Source organism: Nicotiana sylvestris, chromosome 3 (assembly GCF_000393655.2).
Source record: "Nicotiana sylvestris chromosome 3, ASM39365v2, whole genome shotgun sequence".
NCBI classification, from domain to species: Eukaryota; Viridiplantae; Streptophyta; class Magnoliopsida; order Solanales; family Solanaceae; genus Nicotiana; species Nicotiana sylvestris.
The window spans coordinates 187,484,424-187,505,583 of NC_091059.1; the positions used below are offsets into that span (position 1 = coordinate 187,484,424).

Below are 21,160 nucleotides of genomic sequence, written 5' to 3' on the forward strand. Positions count from 1 at the left end.
TGGAGAGAAGCTTGAATAGTACTACAAATATATTTTTTAAGTAGTATTTTTCAATTATTTTTCATCACTTTAAAATTTGTGATCGTCATTTTCTAAAAGAAAAATCTAGTAATATTTTTCCTCGAAACTTTGTTTCAGTTGCCTTCGGTCTTCCAGGAAAGTATTTTTAAGTTCTTCAGTACCTTCAGCAGGGTGTGAAACTGCTACTGTACTACTTACTTTGAATAAAATAACAAGGTACCCCACAAAAAGAAAGGAAACACTTTAAAAAAAAAAAGAAGGTTCCCCACAATCCACTACTTGGAAATAATTCAGTGAAGTTTCACCCATTAAAAAAAACATAAAGGTAAAGTTGAGATTTGAACTTTATAGATTTGAGATTCTAGTTTTCTTAAATTATTGAATTTTAAATTAATAATTTGTACATATTTAATAATTTTTTAAGTCTCGTAGCAAACACGCTAGCTTTGCCCCTGTTTATTGTTTATGTAGGGGCGACTCTAAGGCTTTGGGCAGTGAGGCCATTGCCTAAGGCTAGAGGTGATAAAATGGTTAAAATAAAATAATTAACCATACATATTATTCATTAAAAAATGGGTTGGATAATAAACTTTTTAAAAACGGATCAAATATGAATAAAAATATGTTATCCATTTAGAAAATGGATAACCAATAGGTAACCAATGAGTCTAACTTTTACATTTGTAAAGCCTTAAATTGGGTGTTCCTCAAGTTAGGGAGACTAGGAGACTAAGAATTCTCCCAAAAGTGATCATATGTAAGAATTCATGGATGATATGGTTACCCATATTATCCGTCGGTTAACACGTTTTTTTATCCGTATTAAATATGAGTCGGAACCGACCCGACCCCGCCCGTTTGCCGCTCCTACCTTAGGCCCCCCAAAATTTGAAGGCCCGAAATTTATTTTAAATTCTTATTATTATTGTTACTATATACTATATAATTTATATAAATAATTAGTATAATGAAAAATGTTACTATATTTTTTTTGTTGCTTGATTGAGGTTATTTTACACCAATAGATTCATAAATTATGATAATTTTCTTCCCTCGTTAATTAGTATATTTGCTTCACTCTTCAATTTTAATTTTATCCTTTTTATATAGGAATTAAATTATGTATATTGATAACATAATGAATTTCTTTTACAATGTTCTCTGAAACTGCATGAACACAAAAACATTCATGCACCGGTTTTTTTTTTGGTGTAGTTCGACATATTATATTAGGTTATTTATAATATTTTTTAGATATTCTCCAATAAGTGCTATTTAATAGAATGAACTATAATTATTGTTTAAATTTATCGGAAGGAGTAAATATTTTTGATACCGTCAATACTCAAAACTTAAGTTATTATGTTATGTACATTTATTTCTTTTTCTTGTTTATGATGATAGCCAATTCAAAATTTTTACTTTGAGTTCTGGACCTCAACATCCTACTATTTTTTTTTTTTGAAATTCGTCTTTTTGCCTTAAATGATTAATTTGTTATTTAAAGAGCAAATTTTATTATTAGCGTAAATATTTTATAAAATAAATTAAAGGATCCCTCAATATGATTTCGTTTTAGGCTAAGAGATCTGATGAGCCGCCCTTGAGTTTATGGGTGAAAATTTCTAATGAACCAAACGGAAAAAACGACTGAAGGGTTGCAAAGTTTCTTCGTTTTTCCATAAATGTGTAATAGAGGGTCAAGACTAGGAGTGAAAAGACATTTTTTTTGTTTCATGTTTGTTACATGAGAAACGAAACTTTGTAAGAGTTGGCACGAAATTACCTTGACATTGAGACTTGACTTGTGACCGTTGACCTTAAATATATTTTGACATGCATCATACTCTTAAATAATACTCTCCTACATAAATCGGAATAATAAAATTATTCACTACAGCCGTATTATATTTTTCTAATTTTTAAAGTGTTCGATTTCACACTATAACAACGAAATAAAGAACACTTGAAATATAAAACAAACCGTGTCAACTACCATAAGTGTCCTTTTTTGTTTTGTTTTGTTTTGCATCTTCAAGATTACTATATATTCCAGAAACTATTTACAGTTGATGGCCAAAAAAGTATATAAAATTTGTATAATTTTTGTATATAATATACCGAATGTATATAAATAAAGAAAATACAAATTTTATAATTTTTTTCGGCGATTATTTTTACAGCGTCTATACAGTCAGTGGCGAAACTAGGAATTTCCCCAAGGGTGTTGATCAAATTTAAAAGAAGTGAAATTTTTTTCCAGAAAAAGGATGTTCAATATGTGTTATATATATATATATACACCTCTAAAACGTAATATTGTACCTATATATATAGTGTAATTTTTTGACGAAGAATAGTCATGTGACGATCCTTATGAGTTATGACCATGTGACTTCGGCCATGTATACTGTGTCATTTTTCCTAGTTTTTTCCCCTTAATAAGCAAAGAAAGTTTTGGTTTGGCCCTTTAACCCCTCTAAGTGTGGATTTATTATCATCACACAGACACAGTGCAGGGCTGCTACCCTAACAACCATCCAACCGAGAAAGAAAATTAAAAATTGCTTCTACTATAGAAGTATAGAGTATATCAAAAGTGCATGAAGCTGATGGAATTTTATGGAAAGTGAGAAGTCTAGGGCCGGGCATAATTTGGTAAATACCGAATTACCGTATTGAAATAGAAAATTTTGATATTTGGCATACGGTATTTTGGTATTTGGTATGATATTTGATTTAAGTTTTTAAAAAAATTGATATTTTGTATGGTATTTGGTATTTTAAAATAAAATACCGAAATACCGATACCATACGGAAATATATATTATATTACACAAAACACATATTATCAATTATAACATAAAAATAAAAAATCTAAAATTTTACTTTCCTTTATTCTCAAAGTTCATCAATTAACCTAAACAAGTAACAAGATATTTCTAATGATCAAATATTCTTTAATGTACAATTTTCTCTATTTGGATCGATATTTGCTAGTTTTGGACAAAAGTTTTGTCAACAAATATTTTTCAGTTTTGTATTTTTGAGTACTTTAATTAAAAATATTAGAGTGTATGACTCTATGCACTAGTTAGTATTCAAACCGAATAAATCGAAGTTTCCAAATCGAATAAACCGAAACCGAAAGGAGAAAATCGAACCATATCGAATTTAATTAGGTACGGTATTGGTATAAGATTTTAAGAAACCGAATACCGAAAATATCAAACCGAAATATCTAAATACCGTACCGTACCGACCGACAAACCCCCGGAGAAGTCAATCATATTGGTTATAGTCCACACGTGTGTAACGATGGTGGGGTCACTAGGATATTAGTAAGTGGAAGATCCCAAACCAAGAAAGCATTTCGCCAGCAGCCATGGAGAAAGGACCCGATTAATCCGGTTCATAAGACTCATTCAAGGGAAGGCATTCACTAATTTTTTTTATTTAATACTGTTTACATCTAATTTTGTCCTTTATTTCTTTCAATTAATTCTCTTGAACTTCTAATTTATTCAAATAAGTTTTTTCAATACAATTTTCTATTTACTATAGCTATTATCGTTATTATTACTATTACTACTAGCACTATTAGTATTATTATTATTACTACTACTACTACGTTTACTTCTATTAATAGTAATACCGTAACTAATATTATTATTACTTTGATTTTTTGATGACATACTTTGAATGTTATTACAAGAATTCATGGACAGATTCAGATTTAACACTGAGACCAACCCAGACAAATTCTATTTGATGGCATTGGAGAAGAAAACAATAGAATCCTTTAGAGAGAGAGTATGCCATGAGATGGAGAGCAGAAGCAGTGTCACGATCCGGATTTCGCACCCTCGAGGGTCGTGATGGCGCCTACTAGTGAAAGCTAGGCAAGCCAACCAACCGAACTATTTACCTTGTTTCCATTTTTAGTCCTTTAATAATTATGAAGCAATAACGTGTAGGTAGCGGAATTTATAACAAGCGGAAGAAAAACAATAAAGCTATTTGAATATACATCTAATACAACTATTTGAACAACGAGTGCCCAGAACTGGTGTCACAGCTTCACAGACTGTCTAGGAGTACTACGAATAAAGGTCTGAATGAATTAAATATAACACTGTCTCTTGAAATGCATGAAAGAAACATGAATAGTAGATAGAAGGAGACACCAAGGCCTGCGGACGCCTGCAGGACTATCTCGGGTCGCCTGGTGAACAAGGAACAATAATCTCACTGCGGTCCGAAGTCTACAGCACATGGATCTGCACAAAAGAGTGCAGAGTGTAGTATCAACACAACCGACCTCTTGTGCTGGTAAGTGTCCAGCCTAACCTCGACGAAGTAGTGACGAGGCTAGGACTAGACTACCAAATAAACCTGTGCAGTTAAATCATATACAACGAAAATAGAAGCAGATAATCACAATTAAAATTGGGCGGGGGAAACATGCTGCGGGGAGTAACAGATAACAACAGAATATCAAGAGGAATATAAAGAAACTAAAATCCAATTACTAACAAGGATAAGGAAAATAAAAGCAGAGTTCACTTTCATTTCACATCTTGTTGCAGGCGTGCAACCCGATCCCATTTCATGTATCTCGTTGTAGGCGTGCAACCCGATCTCATATCATATATCTCGTTGCAGGCGTGCAACCCGATCCCATTTCATATATCTCGTTGCAGGCGTGCAACCCGCTCCCATTTCATATATCTCTTTGCAGACGTGCAACCCGCTCCTATTTCATATATCTCATTGCAGGTGTGTAACCCGCTCCCATTTCATATATCTCGTTGCAGGCATGCAACCCGCTCCCATTTCATATATCTCATTGCAGGCATGCAACCCGCTCCTATTTCATCTATTTCCGTGGTGGCGTACCACCCGATCCCATTTACAAATCAATCAACAATCACAAAAGAATTCCGGCAAGGGAACAATTATATTTCAATAACATCCCGGCAAGAAAACAATAATATCAAGACAAACATCCCGGCAAGGGAACAGTAATATGACAATAACATCCCGGCAAGGGAATAATAATGATAATAACATTCCGGCAAGGGAACGATAATGATAATAACATCCCGGCAAGGGAACAATAATGATAATAACATGTGAAGCACAATAAACCACAACGGAGTCATAACAATTACACTACAAGACTCACGGGCATGCTTGACACCGACGTATAGATACTCGTCACCATGCCTATACGTCGTACTCCACAATTAACACGTAGTAAATAAGACACGACTCCTAATCCCTCAAGCTAAGGTTAGACCAAACACTTACCTCGATGCCACGAACACAATTCAAGCCTCAACTATCGCTTTACCCCTTGATTCCACCACCAATTCGCTCGTATCTAGCCACAAGTTACTTAATTACATCAATAAAGGCTAAATGAATCAATTCTAATGCATGAAAAATGAGTTTTCTAAAGTTTACCCAAAAAGTGAAAAATTGCCCCCGGGTCCACATGGTCAAAACCCGATTACCCATTCCCCCACGAACTCAAATATATAATTTGTTTTGAAATCGGACCTCAAATCGAGGTCCAAATCCCCAAATTTTGAAAAACCTAGGTTCTACCCAAAACACCCAATTTCCCCCATGAAAATCATTGATTTTGAGTTGAAATCATGTGAAAAGATGTTAATAATTGAAGAAAACGAGTTAAAATTGACTTACAATCGATTTGAAAGAAGAGTTGTCTTTGAAAAATCGCCCAAGAGTGTTTTGGTTTTGAAAGAGTGTGAAAAATGAAAGATTTTCAGCTAAGTTATAAAATTGTAGGTTGCAGATTCGCAATTGCGAACCCAAACTTCTGCTAAGTTCACATTTGCGAAGCAGTTTTTGCATTTGCGAAGTGGGAATTGCGAACAATGTGTTGCATTTGCGATATCTGGCTAAAACTGGGGGATTGCATTTGCGAGGTAAGCTAGCCTGGGCTATTGTTCGCATTTGCGACATAGCCTTCACATTTGTGAACTCGCATTTGCGAGCCAGGCTTCGCAAATGCGAAGCCTGCAGGCCTGCCATGCAACAACTGAAATCTGCAATTCCTCAAGTCCAAAATCCACCCTGTGGCCTATCCAAAACTCACCCGAGCCCTCGGAGCTCCAAACCAAACATACACACCAACCTTAAAACATCATACGGTCTCGCTCGTGCATTCAAATCACTAAGATAGCATCAACAACTATGAATTTAGCATCAAAATCATGAAATTTCTTAAGAACTTTAAATTTTCTAATTTTTTCAAATACGATCTGATTCACGTCATCTCAAGTATGTTTATTATCCAAATTTCACAGACTTATCTTAAATCACATATAAGACATGTACCGGGTGCCGGAACCAAAATACGGGCCCGATACCACCAAGTTTTAAACACATTTCATTTCCAAAACTCATAAATAATTTCAGAAAATAATTTTTTTAAAAAATTCATTTCTCGGGCTTGGGACCTCAGAATTTGATTCCGGGCGTATGCCCAAGTCCCATATTTTCCTACGGACCCTCTGGGACCGTCAAATTACAGGTCCGGGTCCGTTTACCCAAAATGTTGACCGAAATCAACTTAAATCTATTTTAAAGTTAAAATTCATTATTTTTCACAAATTCTCACATAATGGCTTTCCAGCTATGCGCCCGGACTGTGCACGCAAATTAAGTTGATGCCGAATGAGGTTTTTGAGGCTTCAAAATGCAGAATGTACTTTTAAAAAAGTGATGATCTTTTGGGTCATCACAAGCAGCAAGAGTCCAACCCCCGATAGGAGAGGATGAAATGACAACTAGCTTTATTCGATCTCAAACGGATGTGACATACTATGAGAGATTGATAAGCATGATGGGGCAGAAATTCTCGGAAGTTGTTAGGATGGGAGATGTTATAAAAGAAGGTCTCAAATTTGGAAAGATTACAAACTTGGAAGCATTACAAGAAACGAGTAAGGCAATCTAGTCACGAAATATTAGAGGAGAAAGTAAGAAGAAGGAGAAAAAAGTATCCGTTGTTATGACCATCTGATCACAGCCTACTCCGCACTGCTAAAAAGTAGGAAGAGAGGGTCGCAATAGCTTTTACCCGATTTGTGGGTCAGGATCGATTTCCACAGGGAGCTAGGAATAGAGTCGAGTATCTATTTAGATTGGGATTGTTTAATTGTTCCAAATATCACATCCAATCATTTTTGGGTTTTTCTTTAATAATCTACTATTATCAACTACTAATTATAATTGCAACTAGATTATGCTAAGCGAGAATTGCTACAAGTTGTATCTAATGGATAAAAAGGCACTAGGGTAATGGCATCCTCCTAGGTGGCCAATTGACGGGTAATTGAACCTAAGGCACGATTGACATGATTGGGGAATATGCTATAACCGTTGCACAATTTTACCCACTCTCACATCTCTCGGTAGAGAGAGTAATTTTGCCCAATTGACTTTCTCAAGACCAATAGGGTAGACAAATTTGCTCAAGCAACTGGGGTTCAAGTCGGGTATTACTCTCTCTAGGTTTAACCCTTTAATTGAGACTATCAATTCTCTTGAGTCCATCCCAATTCCTTGTTGGGTCCATTTCGGAGACTTAGGCTCTCTTTCTCAAGAAGAACCCAAGTCAACTTAGCATAAACTAGTGTTTGCAACCACTAATTCATAGATTAAACCATGAAATTGACCCAAATAACAAACACCCATAGTCAATCTAACCTTAAATCACAACACCAATCAATTACTCACACTAGGGTTCAACCACAACCCTAGCTAATGGGTCTAGCTACTCATGTTTGAAGAGAAAAACAGAGAAATAGATGAAGACAAAGATATATTAATTAATTGCTAAGGTAAATACAAAGATTCAATGATAAAAACTAAGTAAAAATGCCCAAAATGACTAAGAAAAGTCTTCTCACTAGCACAGCTAAGGTCTGATAATATCTGATACCCTAAAAATGAAAAAAGGTTCTATTTATACTAAGCTGGAAAAACTAGACAAAAATGCCCCTACGGGGTCAGTGCGGACCGCACAAAATGGTATGCGGCCGTACTAGGCTCTTGACTCTGAAAAATCAACTCTCTGAACCCAGGCTCCACAGACCGCACAGAATGGAATGCGGCCGCGGAGGAGTCTAGCGCGGTCCGCACAAACACGACCACGGACCGCATAGGCTTGAACCTTGGCACTTGACATCTCTCTGAAGTTTGCTTTCGCAGACCGCATAAAATGGTAGTGCGACCGTGGTGAATTAAGTGCGGACCGCACAATATGTACTGCGGCCGCACTACTTTGATGCCTTCAAATCCAGCTCTCTGAATCTCCCTAGTGCGGTCCGCACAAAGTGTATTGCGGCCGCACTAGGCCTGTTTGTCCTGAGTTGTCTTGTCTTTGGTACTTGTGCAAGTTTCACTCCTTTTGAGCCGATCTTTAGCATCTCGTTACTTTGTTGATCAAACCTGCAATCAAGCACAACTTATGAGCCTTTTGGGACTATTTTGTAAGAATTTATAATCAAAGCGTAAGCAAGAAGGAGCATGAAACACGTCAAAATCCCTAGTTATCACCATCCAAGATTGCATGCCTAACCAAATGTTAACCTACCAAAACCCGTTACCCCAACCTTCACACTATAGCTAATACACCCAAACTCCTTAACCTTATTACCAGCCTTCACCCATTCCCTATCCTGTTTATAATTCCCAACCAACCTATTATCCACCTCGAGCACCTACATACCAGAATCCATCATATACCCAAATCCACATATCCATTTAAACCATGCTACCAATCATAAAACTACCCAAACGCACCTAGACCTCGCCCGAGTTTTGAAAGAAAACAAGCCAAAACCTATACACCCTTAGTTGAACCTTTAGCCTAGTTGTATGAAAGGTTGAGAGCCGCATGAGTACTCCAACCAGTCTCGGGAAGAGTTCTCGACCCCCTCCCAGGATGGTATAATTGGACCAAGCATTATGCATATCACTCTGGTGTGACTGGACATGACACAAAAAATTGCCTTACTCTCAAAGATAGGATTGAAGAGTTGATCAAATTAGGAACCATCCAGCTTAAGGGAGCTCCCCCGAATGTGAACAACAACCCTCTTCCAAATCATGGTGATACTGGTATTAACATAATATCTACTAATGAAGATTGGAATTTGGAAGGAATTATTGTACCAGTTGAAGGCGAGAAAAAGGTTGTGTCATCTGCCTTTATTACTCCTATCATCACAATGCAAGTACGAGCACCAATCGAGGTGGACGTACTCCATCTGAAACCCAGGATCATGGCTCTAGTTGCTCAGACACCCTCATTTGATACCAAAACAGTTCTTTGGGACAATCAGTCTGATGTAAGGAATAAAGGAAAGGCAAAATTAGTTGTAGAAGGTGCTGCTGCAGGTATGACGAGATCCGGACAGTGTTATATTCCTAAAGAAGCATCACGAGGTACTTCAATTAAGGATAGAAACCAGAAAAAGTCTATGACAGAAGCAAAAACAGAAGAGTTTTGGAGAAAAATACAATGTAGCGGATACTCTGTTGTAGACCAACTTAAGAAGGTGCCGGCTCAAATTTCCCTTATGTCATTGTTGATGAGTTCTGAGAGCCACGGGAATGCTTTGGTAAAAGTACTCAACGAAGCATATGTGCCAACCGAGACAACTAGTGAACATTTGGAAACTATGCTAGCCTAAATTCTAGAAGCCCACAAGATTTCTTTTTACGAGGATGCATTGCCGCCTTAAGGTCTAAGTCACAACAAAGCTTTGCACCTCACTGTCATGTGCAGGGACAAGTTTGTTTCTAGGGTTTTGATTGATAATGGTTAAGCACTCAATATATGTCCTTTCACTACCCTCAAGCTTTGGGAATTGACATTGAAAAAGTTCGTGAAAGTTATGTGAATTTTAGAGTTTTTGATGGAGCACAAAAGAGCGCTATTGGTGAAATCAACATAGCATTACAAATTGGGTCTGTGAATTTTATCGTTGAATTTCAAGTGTTGGACATATCTGTTGCTTATAATTTGTTGTTGGGAAGGTCATGGATTCACATGGCTGGTGCAGTTCTTTCCACTTTATGCCAGAACGTGAAGCTTGTGTGGAATCACCAGGAAGTTGTGATTCATGGAGAAGCAAGCAATCCCATTCACCCCGGAAATTCAATCCCTGTCATTGAAAGTGTGGAGAGGTTGGACGGAGTCACTTTTCACAGTGAATAAATTATGATTGCGACTCGAGGTACAGAGGTGAAGTTGAAAAGTGTGTTCGTGATGGTGGCATCAGAAATATTGAAGAATGATTTCGAGCCTGGTCAAGGACTCGGAGCAAGATTGCATGGAATAGCGGAGCCAATTCACTTACCAGGGCAGAATAACACTTTTGGCCTAGGGTACAAACCCACTCCAAATGAAGCCTTAGAGGCTCGTCTCAAGAAAAAAAGTAAGATTGTCCTGCCACAGCCTATCCCGCCACTAAGCCAGTCATTCCCCAAGACAATTACTATTCATAATCTAGATGAATATGTTGAAGACAACCTCGTTGAAGGAGTAGAGAACCTATTCATTTCTGATTGCAACGTGATTCTGAAAGATTGCACTGAGACGCTAACTATTTGGGATGCCTCACCTGGAGATGTTTTGAACAATTAGACTTGTACCCTGTCCCCGGTTCATCGGGAGTCTTGGTAGAGGATTTTATTAATGCTTTTTTAACAACACGATTCAAAATTGAGGCCTAAATCTTGTCTATGGATTTTATGTTGTTTGCCTCGATCTTTTGGAAGCTTAAATGCGAAATCTGAATCAGCTTTTTCGTTTTACATTTTTTTTTTGTCTTTATTGATTTTCTTTCTTATTTTTCAGCAAACGAATTAAGAAAAATGCCGACACTGTGAATGTGACATGCAATGAAACAAGTGAATAAAATAACAAGCAAGATCTTAGAGAATATGAAGAAGATATGCCGCCTGTAGAATTAACTAAAGAACTTGAGCAGTTTGAGAACAAATCAAAACCAAATTTGGATGAAACTAAGCTGATAAATTTGGGAAATTTAGAGTCTATAAAAGAAATAAAAATTAGTGTCCATTTGACACTATCAGAAAAGGAGAAATATGTGGATCTTTTAAGACAATACGTCGATGTGTTCACTTGGTCGTATGACGACATGCTTGGTTTAAACACTAATATTGTTTCACACAAGTTGCCAACGGACCCATCTTGTCCCCCGATAAAGCAAAAAATAAGGAAATTCAAAACAAACTTAAGTCTGAAGATCAAAGAAGAAGTCTCCAAGCAATTTAAGGCAAATGTCATCCGAGTCACGAAGTACCCCACCTGATTGGCCAACATAGTACCAGTACCGAAGAAAGATGGGAAGATCAAAATATATGTGGTTTATCGGGATCTCAACAAGGCTAGTCCAAAGGATGATTTTCCGCTTCCGAATATTCACATACTCATTGATAATTATGCAAAGCATGAGTTGCGGTCATTTGTTGATTGCTTTGCCGGCTACCACCAAATTTTGATGGATGAAGATCATGCTGAGAAGACAACATTTATCACACCTTAGGGGATGTATTGATATCGGGTGATGCCTTTTGGACTCAAGAATGCAGGTGCTATATATAGGAGAGCTATGACAACTCTTTTTCATGACATGATCCATAAAGAGATTGAGGTTTATGTGGACGATGTCATCATCAAGTCATGGAAGAGTTTGATCACTTGGTAGACCTGAAGAAGTTCTTTGATAGGTTACAACGATATAATTTGAAGCTGAATCCCGCAAAGTATGCATTCGGAGTTCCAGCGAGAAAATTATTAGTTTCATTATTAGTAGAAGGGGCACAGAGTTGGATCCTTCAAAGATAAAGACTATCCAAGACCTGCCACCTCCAAAGAATCGGAAGGACGTGATGAGCTTCCTTGGTCGCCTCAACTACATCAGTCATTTCATAGTCCAATCAACGGTGATTTGTGAGCCGATATTCAAGATGCTGAGGAAAGATGTCATTACTAAATGGACAGAATAATGTCAACGAGCTTTTGATAGGATCAAGGAATATTTATCTAACCCACCAGTGCTAGTACCTCCGGAAGTTGGAAGGTCACTGCTATTATATGTGTCCATATCAGATAATGCATTTGGATGTGTTTTGGGGCAACATGATGAAACCGGGAGGAACGAGAAAGCTAATACTACTTGAGCAAGAAGTTCACACCCTATGAAGCACATTATCCTTTGTTGGAACGCACCTGTTGCGCCTTAACTTAGGTTGCACAAACGTTGAGGCACTACTTGTCAACATACACCATTTATCTCATTTCCAGGATGGACCCACTCAAGTACATCTTTCAGAAACCTATGCCTACAGGGAAGCTAGTGAAGTGGCACATTTTGCTAAGTGAGTTTGACATTGTGTATGTTACTCAAAAGGCCATCAAAGGACAAGCGTTAGCTGGCCACCTTGCAGAAAATCCTGTGGATGAAGAATACAAGCCACTTAGGACGTACTTCCCAGATGAAGAAGTATTGTTTGTTGGAGAAGACAATTCAGAAGCATATTCTAGTTGGAGAATGTTCTTTGACAGAGCCACAAACTTCGAAGGAGTCGGAGTTGGAGCAGTACTAGTTTCAGACTCTGGATAACATTATCCAATCTCAGCGAAACTTCAGTTTCTGTACACCAACAATATGGAAGAATATGTGGCTTGTGTACTTGGTCTTAGAATGGTCGTTGACATGAATGTCCAAGAGTTATTGGTTATAGGAGATTCAGACTTGTTGATTCATCAAGTACAAGGCGAATGAAATACAAAGAACACAAAAATCCTACAGTAAGAAGTTTATCAAAATGGACTTCAAGCATGTTCCAAGAGTTCAAAATGAGTTCGCAGATGCTTTGGAAACTTTTTCTTCCATGATTCAACATCCAGATGAGAACTACATAGACACCATCAAGGTGAATGTGCAAGATCAGCCAACTTATTGTTTCCATGTGGATGAAGAGACAGACAGAGAACCATGGTATTATGACATTAAGAGGTATCTCAAGATAAGGGATTACCCTGAAGGAGCAACCAATACCTAGAAGCGAACGCTTAGGAGATTGGCAAATCATTTTTTCCTAAACGTTGAAATCCTATATAGAAGGACTCCAGATTTAAGACTGTTGAGGTGTGTAAATGCTAGAGAAGCAACCAAGCTGATTGAAGAGATACATGCAGGAACATGTGGACCTAACATGAATGGTTTTACCTTGGCAAAGAAAATTCTGCGAGCAAGTTACTTTTGGATGTCCATGGAAACATATTGCATTCGTTTTGTACAGAAATGTCATCAATGTCAGATTCATGGTGATTTGATTTGAGTCGCATCTAATGAACTCAATGTGACGAGTTCTCCTTGGCCATTTGCAGCTTGGGGAATGAATGTCATTGGCCCTATTGAGCCTGTCGTATCGAATGGGCATAGATTCATCTTGGCAGCTATTGATTATTTTACAAGTGGGTAGAAGCCTCTTCCTAAAAGTCAGTTACAAAGAAGGTGGTAGTAGATTTTGTCCTCAATCTCAATAGTGACTTGATATGTTAAATATGTGATAAGTTCAAGATTACTCATCGAAATTCCACTCCCTACCGACCTCAGATGAATGGATCCGTTGAAGTAGCCAACAAGAATATCAAAAAGATATTGCGGAAGATGATTGATAACTGCAGGCATTGGCATGAGAAACTATCATTTGCTCTCCTTGGATATCTCACTATAGTCAGAACATCAACTGGGGCAACGCATTATCTTTTGGTCTATGGAACTGAAGCCGTGAATCTGAAATACCATCTTTGAGGGTCATCCGGGAAGCTGAGTTGAGAAATGCAGAATGGGTGAAGAATCGTAGGAACAAATAATGCTTATTGACGAGAAGAGAATGAATGCAGTTTGCCATGGTCAACTCTAACAAAACAGGATAGCCAAAGCCTTCAACAAGAAAGTGAAACCAAGATAGTTCAAACCAGGGCAATTGGTTTTGAAGCGCATATCCCCGCACCAATATGAAGCTAAAGGAAAGTTTTTACCAAATTGGCAAGGTCCATACATGGCGCATTGAGTATTGACTGGAGGAGCACTGATTCTAGCAGAAATAGATGATGAAGTATGGCCCAAGCCCATCAACGCAGACGCAGTCAAGAGATACTACATCTAGAGTCATATCTAGCAACCTCATTCTTTTCTATGTAATGCTTCTTAATGTAAATGAACTGCGTTTGGCCTAATTCCCGTTTAAGAGGGGATACGTAGGCAGTCCTGTTGGTTCGGTCTCGTTACAATAAAAATTCAATATTTCCCACCCAATTTGGAAACTAGGGCAAGTTTTAAAGGCATCGTCATGAGAAGGCACCAGTCATTGACGAAAGATGGTCAAGCAAAACAAATGACAGGATTTCAGATGAGGATGTTCACTTTGTTTCACAAGCATGTCACATTACAGAGTTCGGCAACAACTTTATTTTTATAAAATCATATATTTATGCATATTGTATTTATTAAAAATCGATTTTTCATCAAATGTTTCTTATCTATTTGTTCGCCAAGATTTAGTATTGGGCGGAGGTGGCAAGTCCAAACAAAATTAGAAGCGCAAGATTATCAAAGGCCAGAGCATCAAAGTCAACATAAATTAACCTCCCCCCAAAACTCACAATTGTTCTTTGAGTGCAGATTTTCAAGATAGAGGAAGCAGAAGAATCAACAACGAGTATAATTATGAAGACCATTTGCCGAGCGGTTTGAATTTCTTTATAGTATCTTATAGAAAACTACACCTCTTGAATGATGATGATCTTTAAAATCCAATGTTGAGATTTTACTAATGATAATTTTGTATCCTTATAAGATATTTTTAATACATTGATTGTCATTGCTTTTCATCCACTAATTTTTAAATGCAAACTGCATCACACATGACTTTAAATATATTGCACATTGGCTTTCAAATGCACCGCACCATTGTTTTCAAATGCACCACAAATGCACTGCACCATTGCTTTCTAATACACCGCACAAATACTTTCAAATTCATTGCACCACTGTTTTCGAATGTACCATTGCTTGCAAAATGCACAACATAAATGCTTTCAAATGCATTGTACTATTGCTTTCAAATGCACCACACAAATACTTTCAAATACATTGCACCATTGCTTTCAAATGCACCATTGCTTGCAAAATGCATAACATAATTGCTTTCAAATACACTGCATTATTGCTTTCAAAGGCAGCACAAACGCACCACACAAATGCTTTCAAAATCACTATATCGTTGCTTACAAATGCACAATGCAAGTGCTTTCAAATATGCTGCACCATTACTTTTAAATGCACCACACAATTACTTTATAAATGCACAACAAATATTTTCACTACCTTAAATATTTGGCTTGAAAAGCTTCATTGGTCATTTGGCTTAAACGCCTCAAATTGCATCATCCTTTGGTTTAAATGCCTCATTTTCATCAATCATTGGCTTAAATGCCTAATTTCATCAAATAATGTGGTTGAATACTTCATTTACATAAATCAGCAGTGAAAGGCATCATTTACATGAATCATTGGCTCAAAGCCTCATTTCATAATTCATGATCAAAGCACTATTTTGAATACCTGGCTTATTTTATGATAATTAATGGCTTAGAGATGTCATTTTAATGAAACTATTTTTACTACTTATGCCATTTTTATATCTCGTTTATTAACAATTTTACCGAGTCTATTGAGCTTAGCAGGAAATATAACGCAACGCAGAACTCTATCTAAGCAGAAAACTGGGGCAGTTTGTTGGAAAGGAAGCCAAACTTGCCAGCAAAAGTCAAAGGTCTACTTTTGGACTCCGCTCGGCCTGACTCTCAAAATTCCAATTCAAAATCCTTATTTCAAACATCTTTTCTTTCAATCATGACCAACCGGGTGTCTAACACCCGGTGTCTCTATAATTCAATATTGGGGCATCATTTTTAGGATAAACATCAATCGTTCCCACTCTAGGGTACCATACATCTCGAACTACATATGTTCTGATTCTCGTATAACCCGAGGTATGCAGGCAACTCGAAATCAGGGTACCACCACAACTTTTTCAAAACATCAGTTATCCATAACTTTCCCATAACCTACTTTACACATAATCTTCCCAACATCCATATCGGTTCAATCAAACCGTACTTTATGGTCAAAACAAAATTGGCTACTATGTCAATTTCTTTTCCTGAAAACTCTTACATCATTTACGGTCAAAGAGGGTGTAACGACCCGGCCGGTCGTTTTAAAAATTTATGTGCCGATTCCCTATTAACTATTTTTCCCATATTTATTTCTGCTATTGTGAGTTGCCGGGATGAATTATTTGGAGTTTCAGAGGGTTTTGGGACACTTAATCTCTAAATGAGAGCTTAAATTTTGGAAATTTGACCGTGGTCGGAACAGTGTGAAGACGGCCTCGAAATAAAATTCCAATGGTTTCGTTAGCTCTGTTGGGTGATTTTGGGTTTAGGGGAGTGTTCGGATTGTGTCTTGGAGGTCTGTAGCTAATTTAGGTTTGAAATGCCGAAAGTTGAATTTTTGAAGTTTTCGGTTCGATAGTGAGATTTTGATCCGAGGGTTGGAATGAAATTTCGTAAATTAGGGTAGCTCCGAAGTGTTGAATGTGATGTGTGTGCAAAATTTCAGGTCTTTTGGACGAGTTTTGATAGACTTTTTGATCGAAAATGTATTTGTGAGTTTTTGTAGTTCTTAGGCTTGAATCCGATGCAAATTGGTTGATTCGATATTGTTTGAGGTGTTCGAAAGATTTGTATAAGTTTGGATAGTGGTATATGACTTGTTTGTGCTTTTGGTTGAGGTCCCGGGGGCCTCAGCATGATTTCGGGTGGTTAGCAGGAAGTTGGAAAATTGGAAATTTCAGCTGAAGCTCTTTGGGCTGCTGTCATAACTGCATCTACGGTTGAGAGGCCGCAGATGCGACTCCCGCAGATGCGGAGTCAATCCGCAGAAGCGGCCAAGAGGAAATAGAGTAGGGATCACAGAAGCGATGGGTTACTGCACTAGCGGGACCACAGATGCGGCATCTTGGTCGCAGGTGCTGAGATGGGATTTTTAAGTGAGAACCGCAGAAGCGGTATCGCAAATGCGATGGGTGGACCGCAAGAGTGGATTTGTTGGGCAAAAAAATCAGAAATTTGAGGTTTTAGTTTCAAAAGTTGGAAAATCGATTTTTAGCTCGGGAGATGTCGATTTTGGGAGGATTTTGAAGAGGAAATCAATTTGGGCCATTTAGAGTCAAGTACTCGTGGCAACAACGTGGTTTCAAATTGAGTTTGAGCTGGTTTGAGGTAAGTGGCTTGTCTAACCTTGTGTGGGGGATTTTTCCCTTAGGATTGGTATTGTGATAATTGAAATGCCTTGTATGTGAGGTGACGAGTGCGTACTTGTACTAATTGTTGAAAATCCTGTTTTCACTAAAATAGCTTAAATTGTGTTTTTCATTGCATGCTTATACTACTTGGAACTTAAACCGCTGTTAGCTTATAGTAGCATGCCTAATTAACTTAATTGCTTTAACTACCTTATTTGTATTACGTGAAGCATGCTAGGTTAGCATTGCCTGTGTTACTTTGGTATGAAGTTGAGTTTATTTGAGTATTCCTTGTGCCATTGTTGTGTGTTTTACTTTGGGACTACAGGACGACATCCCTTTAGATCCCCTGTACGCATTTATGATTTGAGTTGAAGTGCGGGATACCGAGAGATCCCCATCACGTATATTGAGGATACCAAGAGATCCCTAACATATATTGAGGATACCAATAGATCCTCGGGATACTAAGAGATCCCTAGCATATATTGAGGATACCAAGAGATCCTCGGGATACCAAGAGATCCCTAGCATATATTGAGGATACCAAAAGATCCTCGGGATACCAAGAGATCCCTAGCATATATTGAGGATACTAAGAGATCCTCGGGATACCAAGAGATCCCTAGCATATATTGAGGATACCAAGAGACCCTCGGGATACCAAGAGTTTCCTAGCATACGTTGAGGATACCAAGAGATCCTCGGGATACAAAGAGATCCCTGACATATATTGAGGGTACTAAGAGACCCTTGAGATACTGAGAGATCCCTCGGTTATTATCTTTGTGAATAGTAGTATTTCCTTGTGATTGTTTTTGTCTCTGTTTCAGTTGTTGTTATCCTTATTATCCTGTATTAGTTCTTACTATTAGTTTCAACTGTACTGTTTATCTTATTCTGTTATACCTGATATTTCATTTAATCTCAGTAGGGCCCTGACCTTCCTCATCATTACCCAACCGAGGTTAGGCTTGACACTTACTAAGTACCGCTGTGGTGTACTCATGCCCTTTCTGCGCATGTTTTTCATGTGTAGATCCAGGTACCTCCATTCAGATTTATCACTCGTGAGACAAGGTGCTTGTAGAGACTCCGAGGTATATCTGTCGCATTCGCAGACCAAAGAGTCCCTTTCTATTCCCCCTTTTTGTATTAGCCCTTCTGTACATTCGTTTCCTTATTAGATATTCTGGAGTTAGATGCTTGTAGACATTCAAAGGCTTGCGATCATGAGATTCCGAGTTTTGGGAAAAGTTATTAGTTTTCGAGAGTTGATATTGTGTATGCCGAGCGACACTTTAAAATACTGTTTTATTTCACTATTTTGTTTTTTATTATTATTTCTTCCGCAAATTGGATTCTTTGTATGCATTGTTAAGCTTACCTAGTCGTAGAGACTAGGTGCCATCACGATGGTTCACGGAGGGCGAACCGGGGTCGTGACAAAGGGGCAGCTGTTGACATCCAATTTTGTCCTTCTTTTCTTCCAATTAATCATCTTAAGCTTATAATTTATTCAGATATTTTTTTTCAATACTATTTTCCATTTACTACAGCTATATCGTTGTTATTACTATTACTACTAGCATTATTATTATTATTATCATTACTACGTTTACTTCTATTAATAGTAGTATTGTAACTAATATTGTTATTACTTTGATTTTTTTATTAATATCTATTTAATATTATTTTTATCATACATAAATAGTATATAAAATTGAGTTTAATACAAACAAGCTCAAAAAACAATTAATTTGAAGATTGGAAAAAGGCCATAAAATTCGACCAATTAGGAGTCCAAAGCTCCTTTGTTCTTTTGACCAATTCTATAGCCCAAAAAAATAACCTTTCGGATTTTTCTTTTTAAGACCAATAATTCTTTCTCAAGCCACTAAATAACTAAGCCCATTTTTTGTTCTAAAATTCCTTCGGACACAAATCTACCCAAAGCACTATCACGATCCAAATTCTCCCTCCGTGAATTGTCGTGACGACACCTAGTCTCTACGACTAGGTAAGCCTAATATTTGCCAAAAAATGAAATAAAAAACATAAAAGTGAACAATTAACAGTAATAGATAATTTTAATAAACATTAGAGATACTGCTTGGCGTATATAATAATCAACTCGCAAAATATACACAAACTCTCCAAGATCCGAAACACCGTATGTCACAAGCTTCTAAGAATTTTTAACTGTTCTATATATCAGTATCTAAAGAAGTAAGAGAAGAATCAACATAAGGGGATAAATGGGGACTCCGAGGTCTGCGTACGCGAGTAGATGTACCTAGAAGTCTCCGAAATAGTAGCGACTGTGCAACTAAAAGCGAGGCTGATAAGAGGTACCAGGATCTGCACACGAAAACATGTGCAGAAGATTAACATGAGTACACCACAACGGTAACCAGTAAGTGTCAAGCCTAACCTCGATCGAGTAGTGACAAGGTCAGGTCAGACCCTACTGGTATATATATAATGAATAAGACGGAATAAAATATCACAGTAAAATAAAGACTGAAATTTAACCAGAAGGAAATCATAGAAAAATAACAGTACAGTACACAAAACTATCAATAGGGGATCTCCCGAAATACCGTCTCATAGTTCCAAACGTAAATGTGTAGGGGGTCTCCCGGAATACTGTTTCGTAGTCCCAAAGTAAATATGCATGGAGATCTCCCGGGATACCGTCTCGTAGTCCCAAAGTAAATATGCAGGGGGATCTTTAGGGATACCGTCCCGTAGTCCCAAAATAAATATGCAGGGGAATCTCCCGAAATACCGTTCCGTAGTCCCAAAGTAAATACGCAGCTCAAACAATGGAAAATAACATTTTTACACCAGAGATCCTACAGTTTAGACTAAGCACAAGTCAAGAGAAAAGCAGGAAAATCCATTAAGCATGCTGCACAGAGTTCAAATAGGCATTTAAGATACGTAGACATTCTATTCTAAGCTAAACAAGATAATTACACATGCTAATATAACTCAAATAAGAAGAAACAAGTTATTACTCAGTAAAAATTAGATTTTACAACAGATAGCCCGTGTACGCACTCGTCACCTCACGTACACGATACTCACATACCAAAACAACACCAAATCCTAAGGGAAGTTCCCCCACACAAGGTTAGGCAAGCCACTTATCTCGAACCAAGCTCAATCACTCGATAACAATGCCTTTTCCACGAATATCCGACTCCGAATGGCCAAAGAGTTCTTCATTGTTTTCCCAATTTTTCATCCCAAATCACAAATTAGATGATGAAATTAAAGACATAATCATAGGATTTAGCCAAAACCAAGTAAGAATCACATGCCCCAATCAACTCCACGAAAATTCCTTCAAGAATCGCCCAAATCCATGGTATCTAGCTCAAAATATGAAGAATGGATTCAAACCCTCATTTTTGAATTTTTATATTCTGATTAGGTGCTCCTTAATCGCGACCGTATAAATAGCCTCGCGATCGCGAATCACAACTCAGATGCCCCAGGAATTAAATCTACGTGAAAGAGGAAAGCACCACACAAACGCGATGCACTGGTCCTCAGACTTACACGATCGCGAATGATACCACACGTTCGTGATGAACAAAGTGTATGGTCCAGCTGTAGCCTCATAAACACTACGCGAACGTGACCTTGGCCACGCGTTCGCGAAGAACCACATCAC

At 37.6% G+C, this 21,160-nt stretch overlaps 1 protein-coding gene across 1 annotated transcript; it reads left to right on the top strand.

The window, feature by feature from the left end:
- Positions 1–12,921: 12,921 nt before the first annotated feature.
- Positions 12,922–13,581, top strand: LOC138888484 (uncharacterized). Its single transcript, XM_070170353.1, has 3 exons — positions 12,922–13,112; positions 13,218–13,351; positions 13,487–13,581. Exons 1-3 carry the CDS (start codon positions 12,922–12,924, stop codon positions 13,579–13,581), a joined length of 420 nt encoding a protein of 139 aa, XP_070026454.1.
- The last annotated feature ends 7,579 nt before the right edge of the window (positions 13,582–21,160 follow it).